This window comes from Strigops habroptila, chromosome Z (genome assembly GCF_004027225.2).
Source record: "Strigops habroptila isolate Jane chromosome Z, bStrHab1.2.pri, whole genome shotgun sequence".
Taxonomy (NCBI): Eukaryota; Metazoa; Chordata; class Aves; order Psittaciformes; family Psittacidae; genus Strigops; species Strigops habroptila.
This window is the reverse complement of record NC_044302.2, coordinates 82,488,002-82,507,953: the sequence shown is the minus strand read 5'-3', so window position 1 is coordinate 82,507,953 and position 19,952 is coordinate 82,488,002. Positions and strand designations below refer to the sequence as shown.

General features: G+C 40.8%; 1 protein-coding gene across 7 annotated transcripts in view; it reads left to right on the top strand.

Annotated features, from left to right (window-relative positions):
- The first annotated feature begins 2,959 nt into the window (after window positions 1-2,959).
- Window positions 2,960-19,952, top strand: part of GPBP1 (GC-rich promoter binding protein 1) — a 34,936-nt gene continuing 17,943 nt past the window's right edge. For 4 of the 7 annotated variants that reach the window (XM_030469952.1, XM_030469950.1, XM_030469951.1 and 1 more), the window contains exons 1-4: window positions 2,960-3,048; window positions 3,934-4,959; window positions 5,732-5,799; window positions 18,517-18,636. Coding sequence is in view for 6 of the 7 variants with exons in the window: in XM_030469950.1 (XP_030325810.1) it covers window positions 18,574-18,636 (63 nt within the window). In the remaining variant the exon portion in view is untranslated. Of the gene's footprint in view, window positions 3,049-3,431; window positions 3,584-3,933; window positions 4,960-5,731; window positions 5,804-7,471; window positions 7,477-14,039; window positions 14,045-18,516; window positions 18,637-19,952 lie in introns of those variants that run through there. The other 3 variants (XM_030469947.1, XM_030469946.1, XM_030469948.1) reach the window with 3 other exon arrangements.

Here is a 19,952-nt window from a genome sequence, read left to right as displayed (position 1 = left end):
TATACCTTCCTCTCCCATATTAATTTCCAATGTAAATGTCATTGAATTGTAGGATGGTTTGGGTTGGAAGGGACTTTAGAGATCATCTATTTCCAAGCCCCTGCCATGGGCAGGGACACCTTCCACTAGGCCAGGTTTCTCCAAGCCCCGTCCAGCCAGGCCTTGAACACTGCCAGGCATGGGGCAGCCATAGCTTCTCTGGGCAACCTGTGCCAGGGCCTCACCACCCTCAAAGGGAAGAATATTTTCCTAATGCCTAATCTAAACCTCTCCTCTGTCATCTTAAGCAGTTCACCCTTGTCCTGTCACTACATGCCCTTGCAAAAAGTTCATCGTAACCTCCTACAGTATTTTTCCAAAACAGACAGGTTCTGCTTGGCCTACCTAGTTTCAGAAGCTGTTTCTGTAAAATATCAACCTCTTTAAAGCTCTCACCCTCTTCTGTGCTCTATATACTTCTGAAGATCCAGGTACAGTTTGGGTTCAAAAGATCAAACATGGTTTACAACCAAAAAGTGCTATAAATATTGTTTTGCAAAATTACTATTCTGACAATCTTCTGTCTTGTTCTTCATAACAGACAAATGACTATGCTCATGCTAGGTTTTCTTCATCATGGAATGGAATATGTATAGTTTTATCAGTGTAGATTAATTATTCCACACACAAGCAAAACAACATGTGTCTGTAGAAGCACCGTTTTGCTGGTATAAACTTGGTGCGTATCAGAACCAGCTGGTATAGTTAAGCTGTGCATGGCAGGAACCTCTTCACAAACAAAATTCGCATGTCAGCAGGCTTGCAAATTAATTCCTTTAAGCAAATGCTTGCATGCTAATAACGTCTTGTTGGCTTTGATGAAACTGCTTAAGTGCTTGTGACACGTGAACTGAAGTGGGTTACAAGAGGAGAGCTCTTGATTTGAATTCAGCGTGAGGTTTGCCACTGATCTCAGTAAGCCAAGGACATCACCTCAGCTATTTGCTGGGTCAAACTCTTGCTTTTAATGAAGTGGAAATGGCAGTATACCTTCTTTCATGAAACAATTCAAGATATAAATCAAACCTGTTTCCCATTACTACTTTAAAGTAATTATCCCAATGACAATCACAGCTTTTCCTGTGGTTACTAAAATTGATGTGGTTATTGTCAACAGAAGGAAATAGAAGGATCTTACGTGGAGCAACACAAACTTATTAGGAGGACTGATGTTGATAAATAGATAACCTACTGCTACTTACTGTGTTTCTCTTTTGATACCCATGGTATATAATAGATTGCAAAGCCAGAAAATGCTCAGAATAGCTGAGCAGTGTGGAGGCTTTAGCAATAACTAACTGGAATTGAAAGGTCATTTCAGATCATCAATACGGCCTTAAGCGTGTGTTGTCAAGGTGGCCTGGAGGTGCTTTATTGACTCTTTGTTTTCACGTTGCTTGGGGTTCACATCTTACCTTGTTTTCCTAGAAACTGTTACCTGATCTATTTTAGTATTATACATGTTGCCTTGGGATTTGTATATGACCTTTTTGTTCAGAGCTTTCTCTCTATTACATGTGCCTGAATCACGCAGCAAGAAGAGTCATGGAGTCCTGATACGTTTTTGGTAACTCTTCCTGATCGAACAAACCCATTAGCTTCTAGTTACTACTGCAGCATACGCCTGATATGGGTTATAAATTACTGTTTTGAAAAGTATTTTAGCAATGAAACCTGAGAGCGTGGGCACTTCTGGTACTGTGGTCCTGGTGACTGTATGTGGATGCAGCAGGGTTGGCTCCTTGGCAAGACTGTGACAGTAACCCGGAAAACCACCACTGCTGTTAGAAATTGGAACTGGGGTTGGCTACTCAAGAGTTGAGCTGACAGCACGTGACCACAGCAGCTTCAGAGCTTCTCAGCTTTTTAAAGATTAAACTTGTGCACATTTTCTACTATTTTTTTCAGCTGTTGATTTTTAGTAATTTTTATAGTAATTGTTGCTTTCTTAGTAATTTTAACAATTATGAAAATGTTATTTTGACAGCACATATATATGCTGTCAAACGCATTAATATAATGTCAAATGCATATATATATATATGCTGTCAAATGCACCAAAAAAATCCTACCGTTTCTCAGGGGTTGACACGTTTTTGTGAAAAAAATCAGTGGATAATTTCAGTTCCTACAATAATTTAAATCTCATAGAGGAAACTGCCACTGCAAGAAAATCCAGGCTCAAATGCAGGCTCTGAAAACACGCTCCAGTACCCTTTCTAATGATGCTTAAACACAATTTCATGTATTTAATTTTTCACCTAATTGATTGCAAAATAACCTGCCTCGCGTTGGAAATAGGCTTTATAAATGGAAAAACCCCAAAACGTGAATCCAGACGCTTATTTCCCAGCCTACAGAAATCCATCGCGTTTCTTCCAAAAAAAAAAAAAAAAAAAAAAGGCACGCGCCGAAGGACTACAAGCGCATTCAGCGCGTTTCCTCTCGTACGCTCGTAAGCTGAAGCCGTTTCTGCCGCTTGGGTGAAGATGCCCGTTTTCTGCCCTTCGATCAAACGGCGCTTATTGGCGCTCTCCGTCCCCACCGGCCCCGCTACTGCTGCAAATCGCGTTCGGCCGGGTCGAGGTGCGGGAGGACGCTGGACGCGGCTCTTCCCGCCGTCCTCCCATAACCGCCTCGGTGGCAGCGGGACTCCCCCCCGACACCGCGCCTCGGTCCCCCGTGCCCCGTTTCGGCCCCTCATCGCGATGCCGGTGCCGGCAGGGGCGGCGGCGCCGCGCGAGGCCGCGCCGCTACACGGTTCATTACGGCGGCGGCGCCGGGGACTCCCGCGGGCGGGGCGCGAACGCTGCGGGGGGAATTCCCAGCCTCGCGCGGAACGTTCGGGATCGTTCCGTGACGTCACGGGCGGGGGGCTTCCCGCCGGCGGGGCGGGGTCGCGGCCGGCAAGGCCCCGCCCCGGGGTCGCGCGGCGGCTCTCGCGAGGGCTGCGCGCGCGGAGCACTGCGGCTCGGAGCGGCGCCATTTTAAGAGCGAGGCGAGCGCGGGGTGTGTGTGTGCGTGTGCGTGTGTGTGTGTGAGTGCGCGCGTGTGGGTGCGTGCGCGCGCGCGGCGCCCTCGCGCCCGTGTCCCCCGCGGCTCCCGGGGCGCGGCCCCCCCTCTCCCCCCGGGGCACCCCCGCCGCGCTCTGGTGGCGCCGGGCCGGGCACCGGCAGTGGCGTGCGGGGCGCCCCGTCCCGTCCCCTCTGGTAACCCCGCCGCGCGGCCAGGCCCGCCCTCGGGGAGGGCAGGGGGAGCCGACCCCCGGCGCTCCGGTGGGGCGGGCGGCGGCGGCGGTGTGAGGCCCCGGGGACGCAGGGCGAATGCCGAGCGCGGGCCGGCGAGCCCAGCGCCCCCCTGTCCGGTACCTGCCGCGGCCCCGCAGCAGAGAGGCCGGTGGTGGCGGCGGCGGAGCCGGGTGTCTGCCCGCGCGTTGAGGAGGCGGGCCGCCCCGGGGCTTCCCCCAGGCGCGCTGGGGCTTCCCCGATGGCTCCTGGCGCTCCCCGGGCTCGTTTAGTGCCTCTGCGCGGTGTCCCTGGCCCAGGTCAGCGCTTCCCTCACGGGTGCCTTCTGCAGAGATGTTCATCCCTCCAATAAAATGAGAAATGCCCTTTCTCCTGCGTCCCCACCCCACCTCTTGTCCGTCCTTCTTTCCTCCCCTTCTCCCGGGAGCTGGAGGCAGGAGAACGTTCTGGCTGACAGGCAGCGTTCTCCCGCAAACACGGGTTTATGCTCATTTCTCCGGGATGAATGAAGGGTTTAACCGAGGCAGCGGTACCCGCGTTCGGCCCCTGGTTGGATGTGTTTGCTTTGCCAGGCTCAGCCGTCTGTGTGTGTAACGCCAGTTCAGGTTTCAGGAGGGAGAACTGATTGTTCTGGTTCTTTTTACCGTAGGCAGTTCGGATTACAGCTAGAGTCCTGGATGTTCGCAGCCTTTTGCTTCAGCTGCTAGGGAGGAAGAGCGGTGGAAACCGACCTGCTGCAGTTGCGACCTGTGAAAGCGGAGGAATACCGGACACTGCCCTGCGATAATTTGTCCAAGTGCTTCGTCCTGAAAATAGTCACTAGGCATCTGGGAAGCGAAGTGGAAGTCGTGAGGTTTTTCTTTCTAGCAGTGCCGAGCACTGTACCCTTGGACACTGTTGTCCACATGGCAGGGATATATGGCTAAATTCACCAAGTTCTGAATACTCCAGCTGCCAAAATAAAGTGCTTTCTTGCTTTTAAATACTTTTTTGTTCTGGGCAGTATTCTGTCTGAGTCAGAGGCATAACCGGTTTTGTTGACTGACTCCACATTAAATGCAGCCTGAGCCACTCTGTAGACATTACTGAGAAGTTTCATGGCAGATATTTTTCTCCCGATCTTACTTTTCAGATTTTCTGACATAGCCTTCTGTCATTTTGCAATGAGACCTATTTTCTAAATGAAGACTCTAATAGACGCTTGTTTATCATTTTTTCTTTTATTTTTTTTTGAAAAATGTTGTTGCCAATAAGCAATATGGAGGTATCCAGATAGCTCTTGCTTACAAATGTCTCTGTTATGTGAAGCTAGGAAGTGTTCCACAGTTCAGATGTGAAATCTGGATTTTCAGCTTCACAGGTTGTGGTGTAAAAAGTGTATTTGTTTCACCTGGAGCTGATGCTTCTTATAGTGATATGCACATGGAATAGACGAGAGAAGAAGCTGCCAGAGGATAAAAAAAAGCTTTCTAAGACAGAGTTGACAAATTTTGGAAACAGCCTTGAGGAACCTGTAAGCAAGAAGTATGGGTAGCTGATTTCTGTGAGGTCAAATCTATGTCGAACAGTTACGAATGTAGTATCAACGAGAACTGGGGATATTATCTCAAGGAAAACAAACTGGAAAAATATAAACCACGAGGTACTAACACCTTGTGTGGTCCTCTTGGATTAGGTAAGTGGTGTAGTGTTCATAAATCAGTTTACGCTTGAATAAACATTTTATCAGTAGAATGGTTAAACCAGTAACGTTTACTGCCCAGGGGTTGTTGGGTTTTTTGAGAATGTTGAAATGAGCTTGCAGAATCTAATTTTTACTTGCTGTTTTTAATAATTAACAATAATTGTTTAACAATTTGAAGAATACAGGTACAAGGAGAAATGTGTGGGTAGGAGTGTGATTTTTCTGGGAGATTAAAAAATAGGTACATCAAGACTGTATCCGTAGGTAACAGCCTTCATGTTAATATTGTGATCTCAGCAGTGAGTTATTATGCTTACTGAAGAAGTCTGCTGGATGGCTTGCATATCTCAGTCTTTCCATTTGTATTACATTTTTTTGCAGCATGAAGGTACTAATGTAGGTTTTGTTTCCCCTCCTTCTCTGTTCTTTGTCACTTATGGAAGCCAGGTTTTTTTTACCAAAATTTAGTTTACTGCCTATGCAAATTAGCTTTTTAATGTGTTGATACTTTAAGGTTGGGTTCAGAGTAATTTCCTATTCTGTAATGGGAATGAATGAGTCTGGTCTGCAAGCATAACATTACAAAAAACCTCTACCTTTTTGGAACGATTCAAAACAAAATCTAGGGGTGAATTAACTAATCTTACATGTCATTTTTAGATGTATTGCTGTCCCCTTCCTCCCATAGTGGTTAGATGTTTCTGAAGATAGATACAGTTTAAGTGTTGAAATTAATATGTTAGCTTTTTTTTTTTTCTTGTAGGTTTGCATTCAGCTGAATTGCTGCTGTCTCAAAGAAAATTAAGATGGACAGAACAACATAATTCAAAAGTTAGTATTGATTTTTCTTAAATTCTTTTCCCCTTACCCCACCTTGATTATTCATAAAGCTTTAAATAATTAAAGCATTATTGGATAGACTTTAAACTATCTGGTGAAGGTGTCATATTTACCATAGTTGCCACCTCTTAAAATTTTTTTTCAGAGCTGCTGCTATACTGAAGTATTAGTAGTAGTGATGAAAACAAAAATGTTCTTCTTTAAGGACAATGCAGAGATGCTTGGGAAGATGGCATATGTTAAAGCCACTTAGAAAAAGTAAAGTTTTATGTACTTACATGAAGCTGTGTCTAAAGATTACTAAAGTGTTTCCCTCCCTGTAATTTGTTATTTTGACCACAGATTAAAGACTTCCATCTCAGCAAGTTTTACAAATTTTGGGGCTCACTGAAGTATTTCTATCTGTGTGTTGTCTTGTCAGTATCTAAAAGTTGGTATAGCTTCGGTATTTTGCTTTCTTTGGGTGGCTTTGCTGTTTTGGTATTTAACTTCTATTTCAGCTTTGTTGTTTTGAAAACATGGGAACTGTGGAATGTGAACAGGAGGCGGTTTCTGTAATCTCTTGTGGCTGTGGCTTGTGGCTCTTCTATATTGAGCTCAGTGTGGTTGGGGATTGACTGAATGAACTGAGCCATATGTGAAGGAACCAAACCAACAGAGAAGAATGATCTTCTCATTCCTTTAGTTGGATTAATCTGTGTTTTATTTGGAAGCATTTGGTAAATGGGAAGAGTTCAGTGAGTGGCCATTTCTTTCTTTTTTGTCTATTGTATGGTCACAAACAACAGTAATACAAGTACTTGCTGCTTAACTCCCAGAGAAAGTGATGTGTCTCCTTTTTCAAGCTATTAACTTTCAGTGCTGTGAGATACTTCTTCACAAGAGGCTCTCACTGAAATTCAGGAGCTGCATCCCCCAGTTACTATTTTGGGTGTCATCTCTATCTGGACTCTTTCCTTTCTGGATATTGTGAAGAGTTTGCATTTTAGCTTCGTTAAATTAACTTTGTCTTTACATCTCTGTTTGCTGGGAGGATAATTACTTTTTTCTTTTCACTATGTTTGCACTTTGGGAAGTGCATTTGTTCTTATTTGTGTGTCTATTCAGTCGTGTTTTACAGCTATGCCCTTGTACCCTAAGCAAAACTCATGCTTGGGTGAGGCCTGCTGAGGAGAAAATGCCTAGCATGCTGGTCCATTTTAATTCCTTCTTTAGGTTTTTATTTGCATAGTGATGACAGTTTGTTAAGTGGTTTGCAGACAGCTATGAAGATAAGGTCCTTGTCCCCAAGAGCTTATGCTTTAAGCCTTGATGTAAACATAGCTTTTGTACTGGAATAACTGTCAGCAGCTTCACTGTTTTACTGATGAGTTTATTCTGGTAGAATCCTAAAATGGGTACATTTGTATTGAGAAATTCTCTTGAATGGTGTAGGTTACTCTGCTGTGTGAAAAATCTGTTGGTGGAAGCTTTTAAGAGTAAGCAGAGTTTATACTTACAGTAAAGCTTAAGTGGAATTACATGTGTAAAACGATACAGGGAGATCGTGTAGATATTTAGCTTTGTTAGTACTTCACAAGTTAATATATTTTGGGCTCCTTTTTTTTCCTCCATTCTAATAAGATTCTTCTGTTTAAAATATGTGGATAAAACAGTGTGACAGTGGGAGTTCATCACTAACTTTTGGGGAAGTAGCTTTTATTTATTTTTTAGTACTAGGAGTAAATTACCTCTTGCAAGGAGAACTACTTGCAGACCTTATTACAAATGAGCTTGAATGAGACTAGGCATGCTTTTTGTTTGGGTTTTTGTTACTGCGTGTGTTTCAGCAGTGGTATTACACAGAAACTGATGATAATGCCCTATGTGGTGCTATCAGCTTTTCCAAAATTGCCTCCTTTCCTGTTTTGCGTGAACATTAATAAGTCAGAGAAACAGCTGAAATAGAGTTTTTCTGGTTTCTACGCTCAGGATCTGTCAAACCTGCTACTTTTTTCCACTACCTTTTCTTCAGATCCTTGTGAAAACTCCAAAGTGCAGAAGAATTCCTGGTGAATTTGTTACATAATGTATGCTGAATGGGGTGGCGATGTTATTGCACCACCACTTCAGTTTTTTTGGACTTCGAACCTTGCAAACGGCAAGCGATTAGCCTTTATCTAGCTTTGCGCTAAATGGTACTGCAAGTGTGTAGAGTTTCAAGCAGAAGGAACCTGGTTGTAGTTTACTTTCAAGTCACTGTGTTACAAAATACATTTTACGTTTAAATTTACATTTTGGTACAGTGCAAGAAGGAGAAAAACCCAACTTGTAGAAATGATGGTTATTGGAGCACTCTCATCAAAGTCAGCTGTTCTGAAACACTTCTTACAAGGTGTTTTGGTTGTTGTGGCCCCAAACTCGCTATTCATCATGACATTAATATATGATTCACAAAGTGATGTAAATCCTGTTGCTTGTGAACCATATCTATATACAGAAAGGAGGCTACACGGTAAAGAACAATGGTTGGGATTTTTAGAACAGCGTCCCGCTAGGTCCATTGTCATTCTAGATCCTTATGCGAAACAAAGCATGGCTCTTTTTATTCGCTCTCACATAAGGAATTTGAGCCCTAAGTAGAAATGAAGGTGTTTGTTTGTTTGTTTTTTGCTAAGGCACTGTAAAGCTAGGTTTTAGGGCTGTGGCTGTACTAGAGAATGTGTTGGCTTTAGTGGTTAAAAATTGGACTGTTACAGTTTGACTCCATGCAATTATCATACCTGGATGTTTCATAAGATTTTGGAAGTGTTCAAATTTGAGAGAGGACCTCGTTCCTTCCTTGGTGTTCTGCAGGAAGCCCTGGTTCTCATACTTCTTTTTAAAAGATGAGGCAAGAAGGTAAATTAAAAAAAAATACGGATATTTTCTTTTTTTTTCCCTTATTGTCCAGTGCTAGAATACTCATCAGAACAGTTCTGTATTGGATGGTGAAGACAGTGAGACTAAAACTGGAGATTTTACTTGCTCTGCAGTAGCAATGTGGAGAAAGAAGAGGCTTCAGCTGAATTGTTAAGAACTGTTTAGGTTTTGTTGAATCAGAGGGAGAGAAGACCTTTAAAGGTTCAGCTCCCTTTCCTTTTGTAAAAGGTGTGCATCTTTCACAATAAATTTCAGAGAATCAAAGAACTTCAGAGAGTTACCATACCCAAACTTAACCTTGCGTGTAAATTATGTGTCCATAAACAGTCTTCTGCGCTGAAATGTGGTGGTGAGCGTGGCGTGCACACTTTCCCTTAGAAGTGTTAAAAGGTTGGTTGTAAAGATTTAAGCTTATTCTATTGTTGTGGCTATGCATTTACATAGAAAAGAAAATAAATAATCATCAGTTCAAGTAGTTATCATGCTTTTGCAGTGATATGGGATCAGTGGAAGTGCTTCCATTTTTGCAAACTTCATAAAGGTTGTGTTAGGTTTTGAATATTAGTTCCTGTTTTATTAACATGCAAATTTTGGATAGCATAAAAACTTGGACTTAGCTTATTTTGCTTTGTTCAAACTAAATGAATCTCAGAGTAAAGAAGATCTCTAATCTGTGTCTTTAAAAGGGTAATGAAAATTGAGATTTTTAGGGTTTAAACAAAATTACTGTTTAAAGCTTACATTTAACGCCTTATAAGTAGTGCTAGTCTTGACTATTGACAACAGGGAAGGATCTGTTATCACAACATTTTTTTTTTGCTTAAAAATAAGTGTTTTGTGGCAGAAAGAAGTATTTTTGATGGAGTGGATTATTTTAAAGGCCTAATAAGTTTGAGAAAAGTCCTCAACATTTCTGTTTATGAAGAAGAGAGACTGTGTAGTCTAGTGGCTGTAATTTCGATGACTTAAAGCCTTCTTTTATAGAATCATAGGATGGTTTGGTAGGAAAGGACCTTAAAATCATCTAGTTCCAACCCTCTGCCATGGGCAGGGACACCACACACTAGACCATGTCACCCAAGGCTCTGTCCAGCCTCGCCTTGAACACTGCCAGGGATGGAGCATTCACAACTTCTTTGGGCAACCTGTGCCAGTGCCTCACCACCCTCACTGTAAAGAACTTCTTCCTTATATCTAACCTGAACTTCCCCTGTTTAAGTTTAAACCCATTACTCCTTGACCTGTCGCTACAGTCCCTGATGAAGAGTCCATTCCTGGCATCCTTGTAGGCCCCCTTCAGATACTGGAAGGCTGCTATGAGGTCTCCACACAGCCTTCTCCCCATTTATAAATATTATACTAAAACTTATGTGACAAGGAGAGGATGGGTTGTCAAACAAGTGTGTATCTGGAGTTAAGGTTTCCACAAGTAGTTTGTGGTGTGCTGTAGTTACAATAGTAATAAGCTGTGAGGCGTTAGGTGAGAGATCGTGGGTATGTGCCACTTCGATATGCACACATGCTAATCTCAGACTTCCCTGAAAATAATGAATGTGCATATATCCATGCGCTTTTAACATCCTGTTCGTGGGTTTCTCTATGCAAATCATTAGACTGAATTTGTAAACTGGTCTTCAGGGAGCATCAAGAAATTTGAATTCTTATCTCCCTTCTAACTTTGGGAATTCGTGGCTTCAAGCTTTTTTTTTCCTGTTAATAATTTTGCAATTCCACTCACAAGCTTCAAGTATTCCTAGCTACTTGAGTTTATATTGCCTTTTATTTTAATCACTTTCTGACAATCTCTTAATTACCCAGTGGCACAGAAACTGCTTCCTGAAAAATAACGTAGGCTATCGAGAGAGGATGAGAAGTATAGAAGCTGAAAATGCAGAACTATTTTTCCTTGTCTTTAGCTTCTGGTGAGATCGGTTCAGCTGTTCTTGTTCCTCACCCTCTCCCCCCAATTTTAGCATAATTTTTTTTTTTCTCCTCTTCGGTAAAAGTTTTGGTCAGCTCCACTTAAATTTGATATATTTCTTAATTTGTTAAATCCATAAGATGGCCAAAAGCATACAATCTGTTAGTAAATTAAGTTTTTAGATTGTAGGTGTTTTGCCTATTTTACTATTATACTGACCAGCTTTTTTCCTACTGTAGTGATGTCACCATCTGTATCTGTTTCTTCATGCTAGGACATTATGAAAAAGCAAAGTTGTTTTTATTTATTCTGGTACTTCAGACAAATAGTGCTACCAAAGGTATCTTGACAACAGTAATGAAACCTGTCTTCAGTATTTAAGACAGCTTTCTGGGCTAGGGAAGTACTTTTATTTTGTGCACTTGAAGAGACCTCTCTGAAGTTGGATCTCTTCAATACCAGTGGGACTGTCTTTCCTCTGGCAGCTGGATACTGGTTAGACAAGTTAAGCAACGTGCCCTTAAAATTGGGTGGGGATGATCTCTGATCTCATGTCCTTGTCATCTTAAAGTTCTGCTATGCTTTTTTCTCCACCCTCAGTGGAGAAGAGATCAGGTTAGGGAACACTTAAATAAGGTATACATAAATCTGTAGACTTGACAGGATGCTCCCATGAGTGCAAAGGGAGCCAGCTGGTGTCATTGCAAGGCCATTCCTTATGATCTTTGAGAGATCTTGTGGTCACTGTGAGAGGTACTAGAAGACAGCAAATGTCAGTCCTGTCATCAGGAAGGGTAAGAAGGAAGATCCAGGGAACTACAGGCCGATCAGCCTCACTTCAGTTTGCGGGAAGGTGGTACAGCAACTTATCCTGGAAACATTTACAAACACATGAAGGACAGGAAGGTGAGTGAAAGGGAAAATCATGCTAAACCAAGCTAGTAGTCCTCTACAGTGAGGTGACTAGTTTGGTAGATGAATGAAGAGTGACGGGTGGTGGTTGTCCTGACTTCAGTAAGGCTTTTGACATTGTCTTCCATTACATTCTTATAGAAAAGCTGACAAAGTATGTGTAGAAAAGTGAGTGATGAGATTTAGCAAAAACTGGCATAATGGCTAGGCCCAGCTGTCCAGGGCTCTGATCAGTGGCACAAAAGCCATTTGGAGGAAGCTATTATTTTATCCTGGAGTTCAATACTAGAGGCTAAACTATGTAACATCTTCATAAAAATCGTGAACAATGAGCAGCATTTACCCTCAGGAAGTTTGCAGATGATACAAAATGGGGAGGAGTGCCTGATGCTCTAGAATATTTGTGCTGCCATACAGAGGAACCTGGAAAGGATCGAGAACTGGACAGAGGATCCTCACGAAGTTCAGCTAAGGGAAAATGTGAAATCCTGCCTCTGGGGAGTAGTAGCTGCATGTGCAAATACATGCTGGGGAGGGCTGACTAGCTGGTACGCAGCTCTGTGGAGAAGGACCTGGCAGTCCAATTGGACAGCAAGCCAACCGTGAGCCAGCAATGCATCTTCATAGCAAATATGCCTAACATCTCCCTTGTCTACATTAGGAAGAGTGTTGCCAGCAGGTTGAGGGGAGTTAATCTTTCGCCTCTCCTCCGCCGTGTCAAGCCCACATTTGGAGCCCTGTCTCCCATTATAGGCTCCTGGTACAGGAAGAATGTGGACTTAGTGGAGTGAGTTCTGCGAAGGACCACAAAGATGATTAAGGGACTAGAGCATCTTTCCTATGGGGAGAGGCTGATACTCTAGGTGATCCTCGAAGGAAGTGTGAATTGGTCCTCAGTCTTTTAGAACATTCTCTGGACATTATATTTTATTTTTTTTGGAAACTTTCCAGATTTTAAATTAGAAATCAATTAAACCAATTTTCCTCATGTAAGATTATGTGAAGGTGAAAATGGTGAGGGAGACTATCTTTGTTAATGCTGTTGGTGGGACTGCAAGCCGTTGGGACAGGAGGAGGCAGAATGCCTTCTGAAGGATGTTGCAAGTGTCATAGTTTAACCTCAGTAGGCAGCTAAGTGCCATGCAGCTGCTTGCTCACTTTCCCCCTCAGTGGGATGGGGAGGAGAATCAGAAAAAATGTAAACCCGCATGGATTGAGATAAGAACAGTTTAGTAATGAAATAAAAGTAAAATATAATAATAATAATAGGAAATAGAGAGGGGAAGGAATAAACCCTGCCCCCCAAAAGGAAAAAAACCACAAGTGATGCACAGTACAACTGCTTGCCCCCCCCAACCGATACCCAGCCTGTCCCAGAGCAGTGAGCAGCCCCTCCCAGCCTGCTCCCCCCAGTTTATATACTGAGCATGATGTTCTATGGTATGGAATATCCCTTTGGCTAGTTTGGATCAGGTGTCCTGTCTGCTCCCTCCTGGCTTCATGTGCCGCTCCTCACTGGCAGAGCATGAGACACTGAAAAGTGCTCATCAGAATAAGCACTACTGAGCAACTACTGAAATACTGGTGTGTATCAACGTTATGCTCAGACTAAAGACAAAACACAGCACTGCACCAGACAAAACAGACACAAGGTAATGCTGCCGTGTTACAATGTGATGCTTAAAGTTCATAACTCTGTCTGTCATAAATTGAAGTGTTGAATTGCTGAGACATTCCTGCTATAATCTGGAGTGAGTGCAGACCTGTGAAAAGGTAAGGTTACCTGTTGTTACACTTAGTTCTTATGAGTTGCAAAATTGTTACAGAATTCATAGTTAAATACATTAAAAATGTGATAGTGAATGCATTTTCTCTTGTTAGAACTACTTAAACCAAATAATGAAAATAGTCTTCCAATATCACAGCAGTTAAATGTGAATGCATATTGCCTCGTATGCCATAGTCCTTTCAGGATTCTGTACTTTAATAAAAAGGCTAATTTTTGTTATTTGACCCGTTTATAGAAAACAAAACATGGAACTAATATTCAGAATGCTTTGATTATATCTACTTGCTTTGTTCTCTGCCCCTGCAATATCCCAGAAGATTATTTATTTTGTCCCCCTGTCTGTGGGCTCTCATGTCCACCTGTGCAGCCAGTGCAGAGATTCTTTTGAGATGTGTTTTCATGGGAGTCACTTTCCCAACTTCTCAAGAATATTTTGCACTTCCAAAGATGCTGTATTTTCGTGTTGCGTAAGTAGACAAGTAGAGAGAGGGTTTCTGTTGCTGGAAAGATTTGATGAATGGAAGTGAAGCTAGAATAATTCTGGATAAAGGAGCAATCATCTTTATAAAGGAGGAGGAGTGATCACTTACATTATTTCTTTTGTGTAACCAGTTTATTCCAGTCCTCAGTAGCCTTTGCTTTCTTGATACATTTAAGGCCAGGTTGAAGACATTTGTAAAGGAAATTACTGTTGTTCCGTTGTGTTAGCAGGAGTGGTGCAGGAAATATGATTTTCTAGTATATGAAGGAAGTCAGGTTAGATTATAAGTTTTCGAGCTGGAGACTTTGGAAGTTTATTTTAAAGCTTTGTCAGGTCTAATTGTTTCCAGCATTTTACATATGCCTGGCATAGGGAATTAAAAAAAAAAAAAGCCTGGGTCTGACTCCTTGCCGTGTTCTTTTGCTTCCAAACTTTTGGCAGCACAACTGCTTCCTGGCTTAGCACTGCAGCAAATTGAGTTAATAAATCCACCCCACTCTGTCTGTAGTAACTCTACAGTTACTCTGTAATGAGTCTGCTATGTGACTGCAGTGTATTACTGTATTCCCATTTCTGATGTGCTGTGCAGAGATACAAGCTGGACTAACAGATGCTAGAGTTCTGCACTATGCTTAGCATGTAATGCTCTCACACTTCACTACCTGTTAGAAACTGCTGCCATGTATTGTCAGTCTGCCTGTCTTTTAGGAGTGAAGGAGGGTGAAATCTGTCACTGCCAGTTGTCATGGCAGGAGTTCCTAGTTTAGGACAAACGGTATGAGAATGAGAGCTACCTGGTGAATAGAGGGGGGAAAGAGTTTGGTGTTTGTTTTTTTCTTAGTTTTACTGCAAGAAATTACACAGATTTTATTAAAATGTGAGAAAAAAAATACTGAAATATTGCTTACCTTTCTAGAATTGTGCAGCTTTGCTTTGGTAATAGACAGCCTGTTGGTTAGCTTTTATGACACTTTAGTAGAATAATGGTGGATCTATTTTGAGTTTGTGCTACTGGGGAATGATGACTTAAACATTTAGTGTTAAATTTTGGTCCTACTAAGAGAGTTTCTGAAAGCAGTGGAATCATGTTTGGATCCGTGGTGTTTATCTTAGTAAGTTTACTTCTGATAACTGTGTTAATGCTGGGAATACATAGCTGTTCTATCAGTGTTAATGAACAGCAATTGATCCTTTGTGTGGTGTGTACGTAAGAGAAGATTTGCTGGCAGACAAATGGGTTCTTCACATCTGTTATAATTAAAGCAGTTTCTTGTAAATGCTTGTATGAGTGCGTACTGACTTTAATTCTGTTAAAATGCTTTGAATGTTTTTGTTTGTTTATTTTTAATTTAAAAGTAGTTCCGTGTTTCTGAAAGGCAGAAGTGTTCTTCCAAAGTAAATTGCTGATTAGTGTTACCTATTTGCCTTAGTGGCTCCTCAGTCTCTGTAAAGGCAGCTCTTGTTTGATAACAAGCTGGAAGGATGTATCAGTAAATGCTTAGAGAAGTCTCTCCAGAACTTTTATTAATAACTTCAGTTATGAAATAGAATGGTTGCTTATTAAATTTGTAGCTACTATAGATCTAAATAGAGGTTGCAAGTGCTTTGGGGGACACAATGCAGAAAAGTCCTTGACTGCTGGGGATAGCTTAGGTAATGGACCTGAATAGCAGGAAAAAATACCTAATAGAAGGAACTTCCTGGTCATGTGATGTGTTGCAGAATAATGTGGTAGTCTCAGTTGTTGGTCTGTTTAGGCTGGAAAGCAAGCAAGGAAGGAACAAACTGGTGTTTGGCAACCAGGTTGATCATGAAGAGTTCAAACATAGTAAATCCTGCCTGTGGCAGCAGAGTGGTCTTGCTGGCAGCCTGTTCTCACTTTCTGTGATCTGTTTTCAATTTACCAAAAATATCTTCTGGAGAATGAAGAGTATCTCAGAGCTGTCGATCATCAAAACAGAGCTCATGCTTGTAATGAAAATGTTTTTATATTAAAATACATTCTAGGAAAAACTGGTTGGCAACATGAGAAAGTTAGCATCTGTAAGCATTTGTATGAAGCCTGGTAAAACATGGAACTGGCAACTTAAAGCTGAGTAGGCTATGTACTCTGAGTTTAAAAAAAAAGATGTTATTATTTGTCCTTTCCTGATCTGCTGTTTGTTTCCCAATTTAATTACGGCTAGGGTGTTTCTGCCTATTAGTCAGGTTGAATAGTGGAAATACTCGATTTTCCCATGTCTAATTGCCAGACCAATAATATGCGCAATCAGATGAGAGAATGTGTTTTCTTGGCTTCTGTGGTGTGGAGATTGGTATCCTCAATGGCTGTTTTTTTGGTAGTCTTTAACTGTAAACGTGTGAAATTGGTCAGATAGATTTCTAAAACCACATCTGTGCTTTTATTACCACTGTTATTTTATCATAACTAGTTGGAAGAATTAGGCCTAAAAGATTTTTTGTTTTATGGGCTTATTGAAATTTACGGATATTCTGCTACTGACTTTGAGTATTGTGTAATTTTGGCCCAGGCCTTTTGTCTTCACTGCTTCATTATAAGGCATTGCAGGAAAGGGATTGACTCATCTGATAAAGCAGCACCATCAAAAACCTTTTTTAGAGTTTTTAGCTGAAGAACTGAGAACATGACGAAGACTTGATTCTGCTTCTAGAATAATTTTTGCAGGAAGAAATACACACCCAGTATCAGTGAGCTGTGGACAAAGCTGTTAAAAACACCTTTCTAGTCCTCAGATACTTGGTGATCACCAAATCTTGCTTGAGCCCATGATTTGTGTGGAAAAGGTGAAAGGTAAACGTGTTAGTGAGTAGGAATAAACTCTTCTCATGGCAGTTGGATATGTAGTGTTTGGAAGCTCGACTAGTTTTCTAAAAACAGTAAGTTGAGTTTATTAAGAAATCACATTGTTGGTGCCTTTGTTGTCTCATACATAATAACCAATTCACCAATAACTTGGTGAGCTTGTATCCTTTGTTTTGTTCTTATTTGGTATATACCTAATCTCTCCCTTCATTTTTCGGACTGTAAGTGCTTTGGAATGAAGATTTTGTTCTTGTTATGCTTATCTTCCAGTGTTGATACTTGTCTTGATCCTTTCTAAAGATTTCATGATTCTCCTGCTTGGATAGCGGAACTGTATCTGAGGGAAGGAGGAAAAAAATAACAAGCTGCATTCTGCTCACATTTAATTTGCTGTTTCTTAATGTAGCATCTCTTGTGTTCTTTCATCTGTAAACATACACCCTTTTCTGTTTCTATGCTACTGCTGAAGATAAAAGTGAACCTGGCTCCTGTTAGAAGGAGAAGCCATTTTTTGTGTTGGTTCTGTGACTCTAGAACTTCCTTCATTTGTGTTTTAGTAGTCTGACATAGTTGCATTCTTTAGAAAATTTCTCTGGAATATTTGTTGAGGTTAATTTAGAGGAGAGTGTTGGATGACTTCAACAGAGTAATTTGAAACGTTATTGGGGTTAGACATACCTTTAAACTTGTGTCTATTTTGTACATCTTACCTTACAATGTAACTCTGGTATTGGAGATAACTAAAAACCTAAGTATGAGCTCACAGCATAAAAAAGAACTGGCAGCTCAACCAAGTGCAGTTGAATGCTTACAAATCTGTTAGGCTTCCTTTTAGAAGCTGGAACATTCTCATCTGTCACTGGAAATCTGCAAAAGCCTGGTTCAGGCCAAAATACAACAATAATTATCAGTTATCAAGTTCAGATTACACAGCTCTTACTAATGCTTACATTACAGCAGCCTTAAAGTGCTCACTTAACAGACCTGCACCTTGTTGAGCAGAGATGGGGAATACATGTTTATTTGGGTCTCCCTATGAAATGCATGTGGGTGTTCATTATGTTTTTATTAGCTGTATTTCTAGTAGTATGTGTATCATACTTAAAATATTTTTGCATTGTTGGCAATTTTTCAGTGTCTAGCAGGCAGTGTTTTATCGATTTCTTTCTTTTCTGTGCCATAGTTTAGCTTCAGGTAATATAGTTCATATCATCATGCATTCTCTTGCTTATTGAAAGGTGTTTTTCTACCTATGGGGAGAGCGTGGGGTAGAAAAAGTATTCTTGGGTTTTAATCTTAAACTGTTACTTCCTCTTGGTCATTTTCAAACTAAAGAATTTTATTGGATGTGACAGTGGTTTTGGACATGTAGACTCTGTTTCTGTTGAATCCAGAGATAATATGGGATTTGTGGTGGCCCTGAGCATCTATTTTTTTCATAAGGAAACTTAACATAGCCTTTGAGACTAACTTTTAGGGACTAACTAAATCAGCTTCTTCTAGTAAATTAATGAAATACCTCCTGAAATCCATTCTAGATAGTACCAGAAACTATTTCAACAAGCTAATTTTGCCACAGATTTCTGGATCAGACCTTACACAAGATGCTTCATTCCATTTGTAAGAGGAAATAAAGGATGAAATGTTACAGTTGTATTTTCATGATACCTGCAATATATGTCATTAGTGTGACACTGTGATAATAAAAGCACAAATGTGATGCTAGAAATGAGATAAGGATACTTAGATTCTAAACCAGATCTGTGTCAGAAAATCATATCAGAAAGCAAAAGGGAAATAATAATTGAAACAGCACAAGTGTAATCCTTTTGTAACATAAGCATCTGAAGAGTATTTATGTCTTGTTTTTCCAACTACAGAGACTTGCCATGAGGTGCTGAAGCCTTGTTTCATTGATTTGGAGAGATTGGACCTAAATGGCGCAGCATGACTTTGCTCCAGCCTGGCTTAATTTTCCTACTCCACCATCATCAACAAAGGTATGTTCTTTGTTGGTCTTTGAAGAGGCACTCTCATTATTAGAGAAGTCTAGATGTCATAACCTCAATCATAGTGAAAATGCAAATCTCTCTATGAATAGGGTGATAACATGTTACCTAGCAAGTCTTCTTGTTGGGATTTAAGTAGTTGTGCTGTGGTTGTAAAGCTCATACTCAGTAGAGTGTTTTGCTTGAGCAGCTGAACTGAGTTCATGGAAAGATGCATGTGCCTGGCCATATTATGAGAGCTGTTATTGGATTAAGATTGCCTTCATCAGGACTTTAAAATTAATTATTTTATTTTGTGCTAGAAGTACCAAGGCAGAGGCATGCGCTTGATGTTCTTGCTTCTGATTTTGCTCTGTGTGCTATAAATTTTACACATGTATTATTCTATCATCAAAGTGACTAAAAAAAAAGCTTTCGAAATAGACCTTCTGAAATGGCTCCTCATTTGCTGGTGGGATGCTTGTTACTACTGGTGGAGTGTAGTACTTTAAACTAGTTATGCATCTTCACTCTGGTTGTTTCATCTAGACTACTGTTCCTTTATACAATGGGACAGTTAGCTTGAAAACAGCAACCTCTGAATCTTCAGGATTTGTAAATATTCTAGGATGTCATCAGTTTGTCTGTCTCATAAATGTTTCTTTTTTTCTGGCCTATCCTAATCTTTCTTAATTTGCGTGAATGCAGAAGGAGAGGCAGCGCTGGATATTCAAACTCCTGTGATCTATTTCCCTGTTTGTAGACCTTTCTTCATTATAATCTTTTGAATTCAATATCCATATCTGCAGCTATGAAAGTGGCATTGCCTTACTTTAATGTATTTATACAAGTTTCTTGCTGTCTTTCATGTCCATGGAAAAAGGTTAGCCTTTATAAATTTACAGAATTAGGCTTGAGCTATTTTTAATTGCACAGTTAGCTATCTGTCTTACTTCACTATAGTTATCAGTATTAGTTGTGATCCCATTGCTTTGCTTACATATGTCTATACACATGTCCATACATGCATGCATTTTTTTTGTCAGGTCGTTGAATGTCCTTATTCATATTGCTCTACTTACGTTTCTTCTACACTGACTTAGCTAGCTTCTTACAGCTTTCCTATAGTCTATCAGCAACTCAGTTGCTGTTCGGAGAACATTGAGCCCATCTGTTACAGATTGGTTCCTGTGATCTGTTTCTGTTGTACTTGATTTCTGATACGTTCAACTCCTTCTGGTTGGCTTTTTACTTTTAATTTAATACATATATAATTTAATACTTTTAATATAATTCAACACTAATAATATACTAATAATATTTTAATA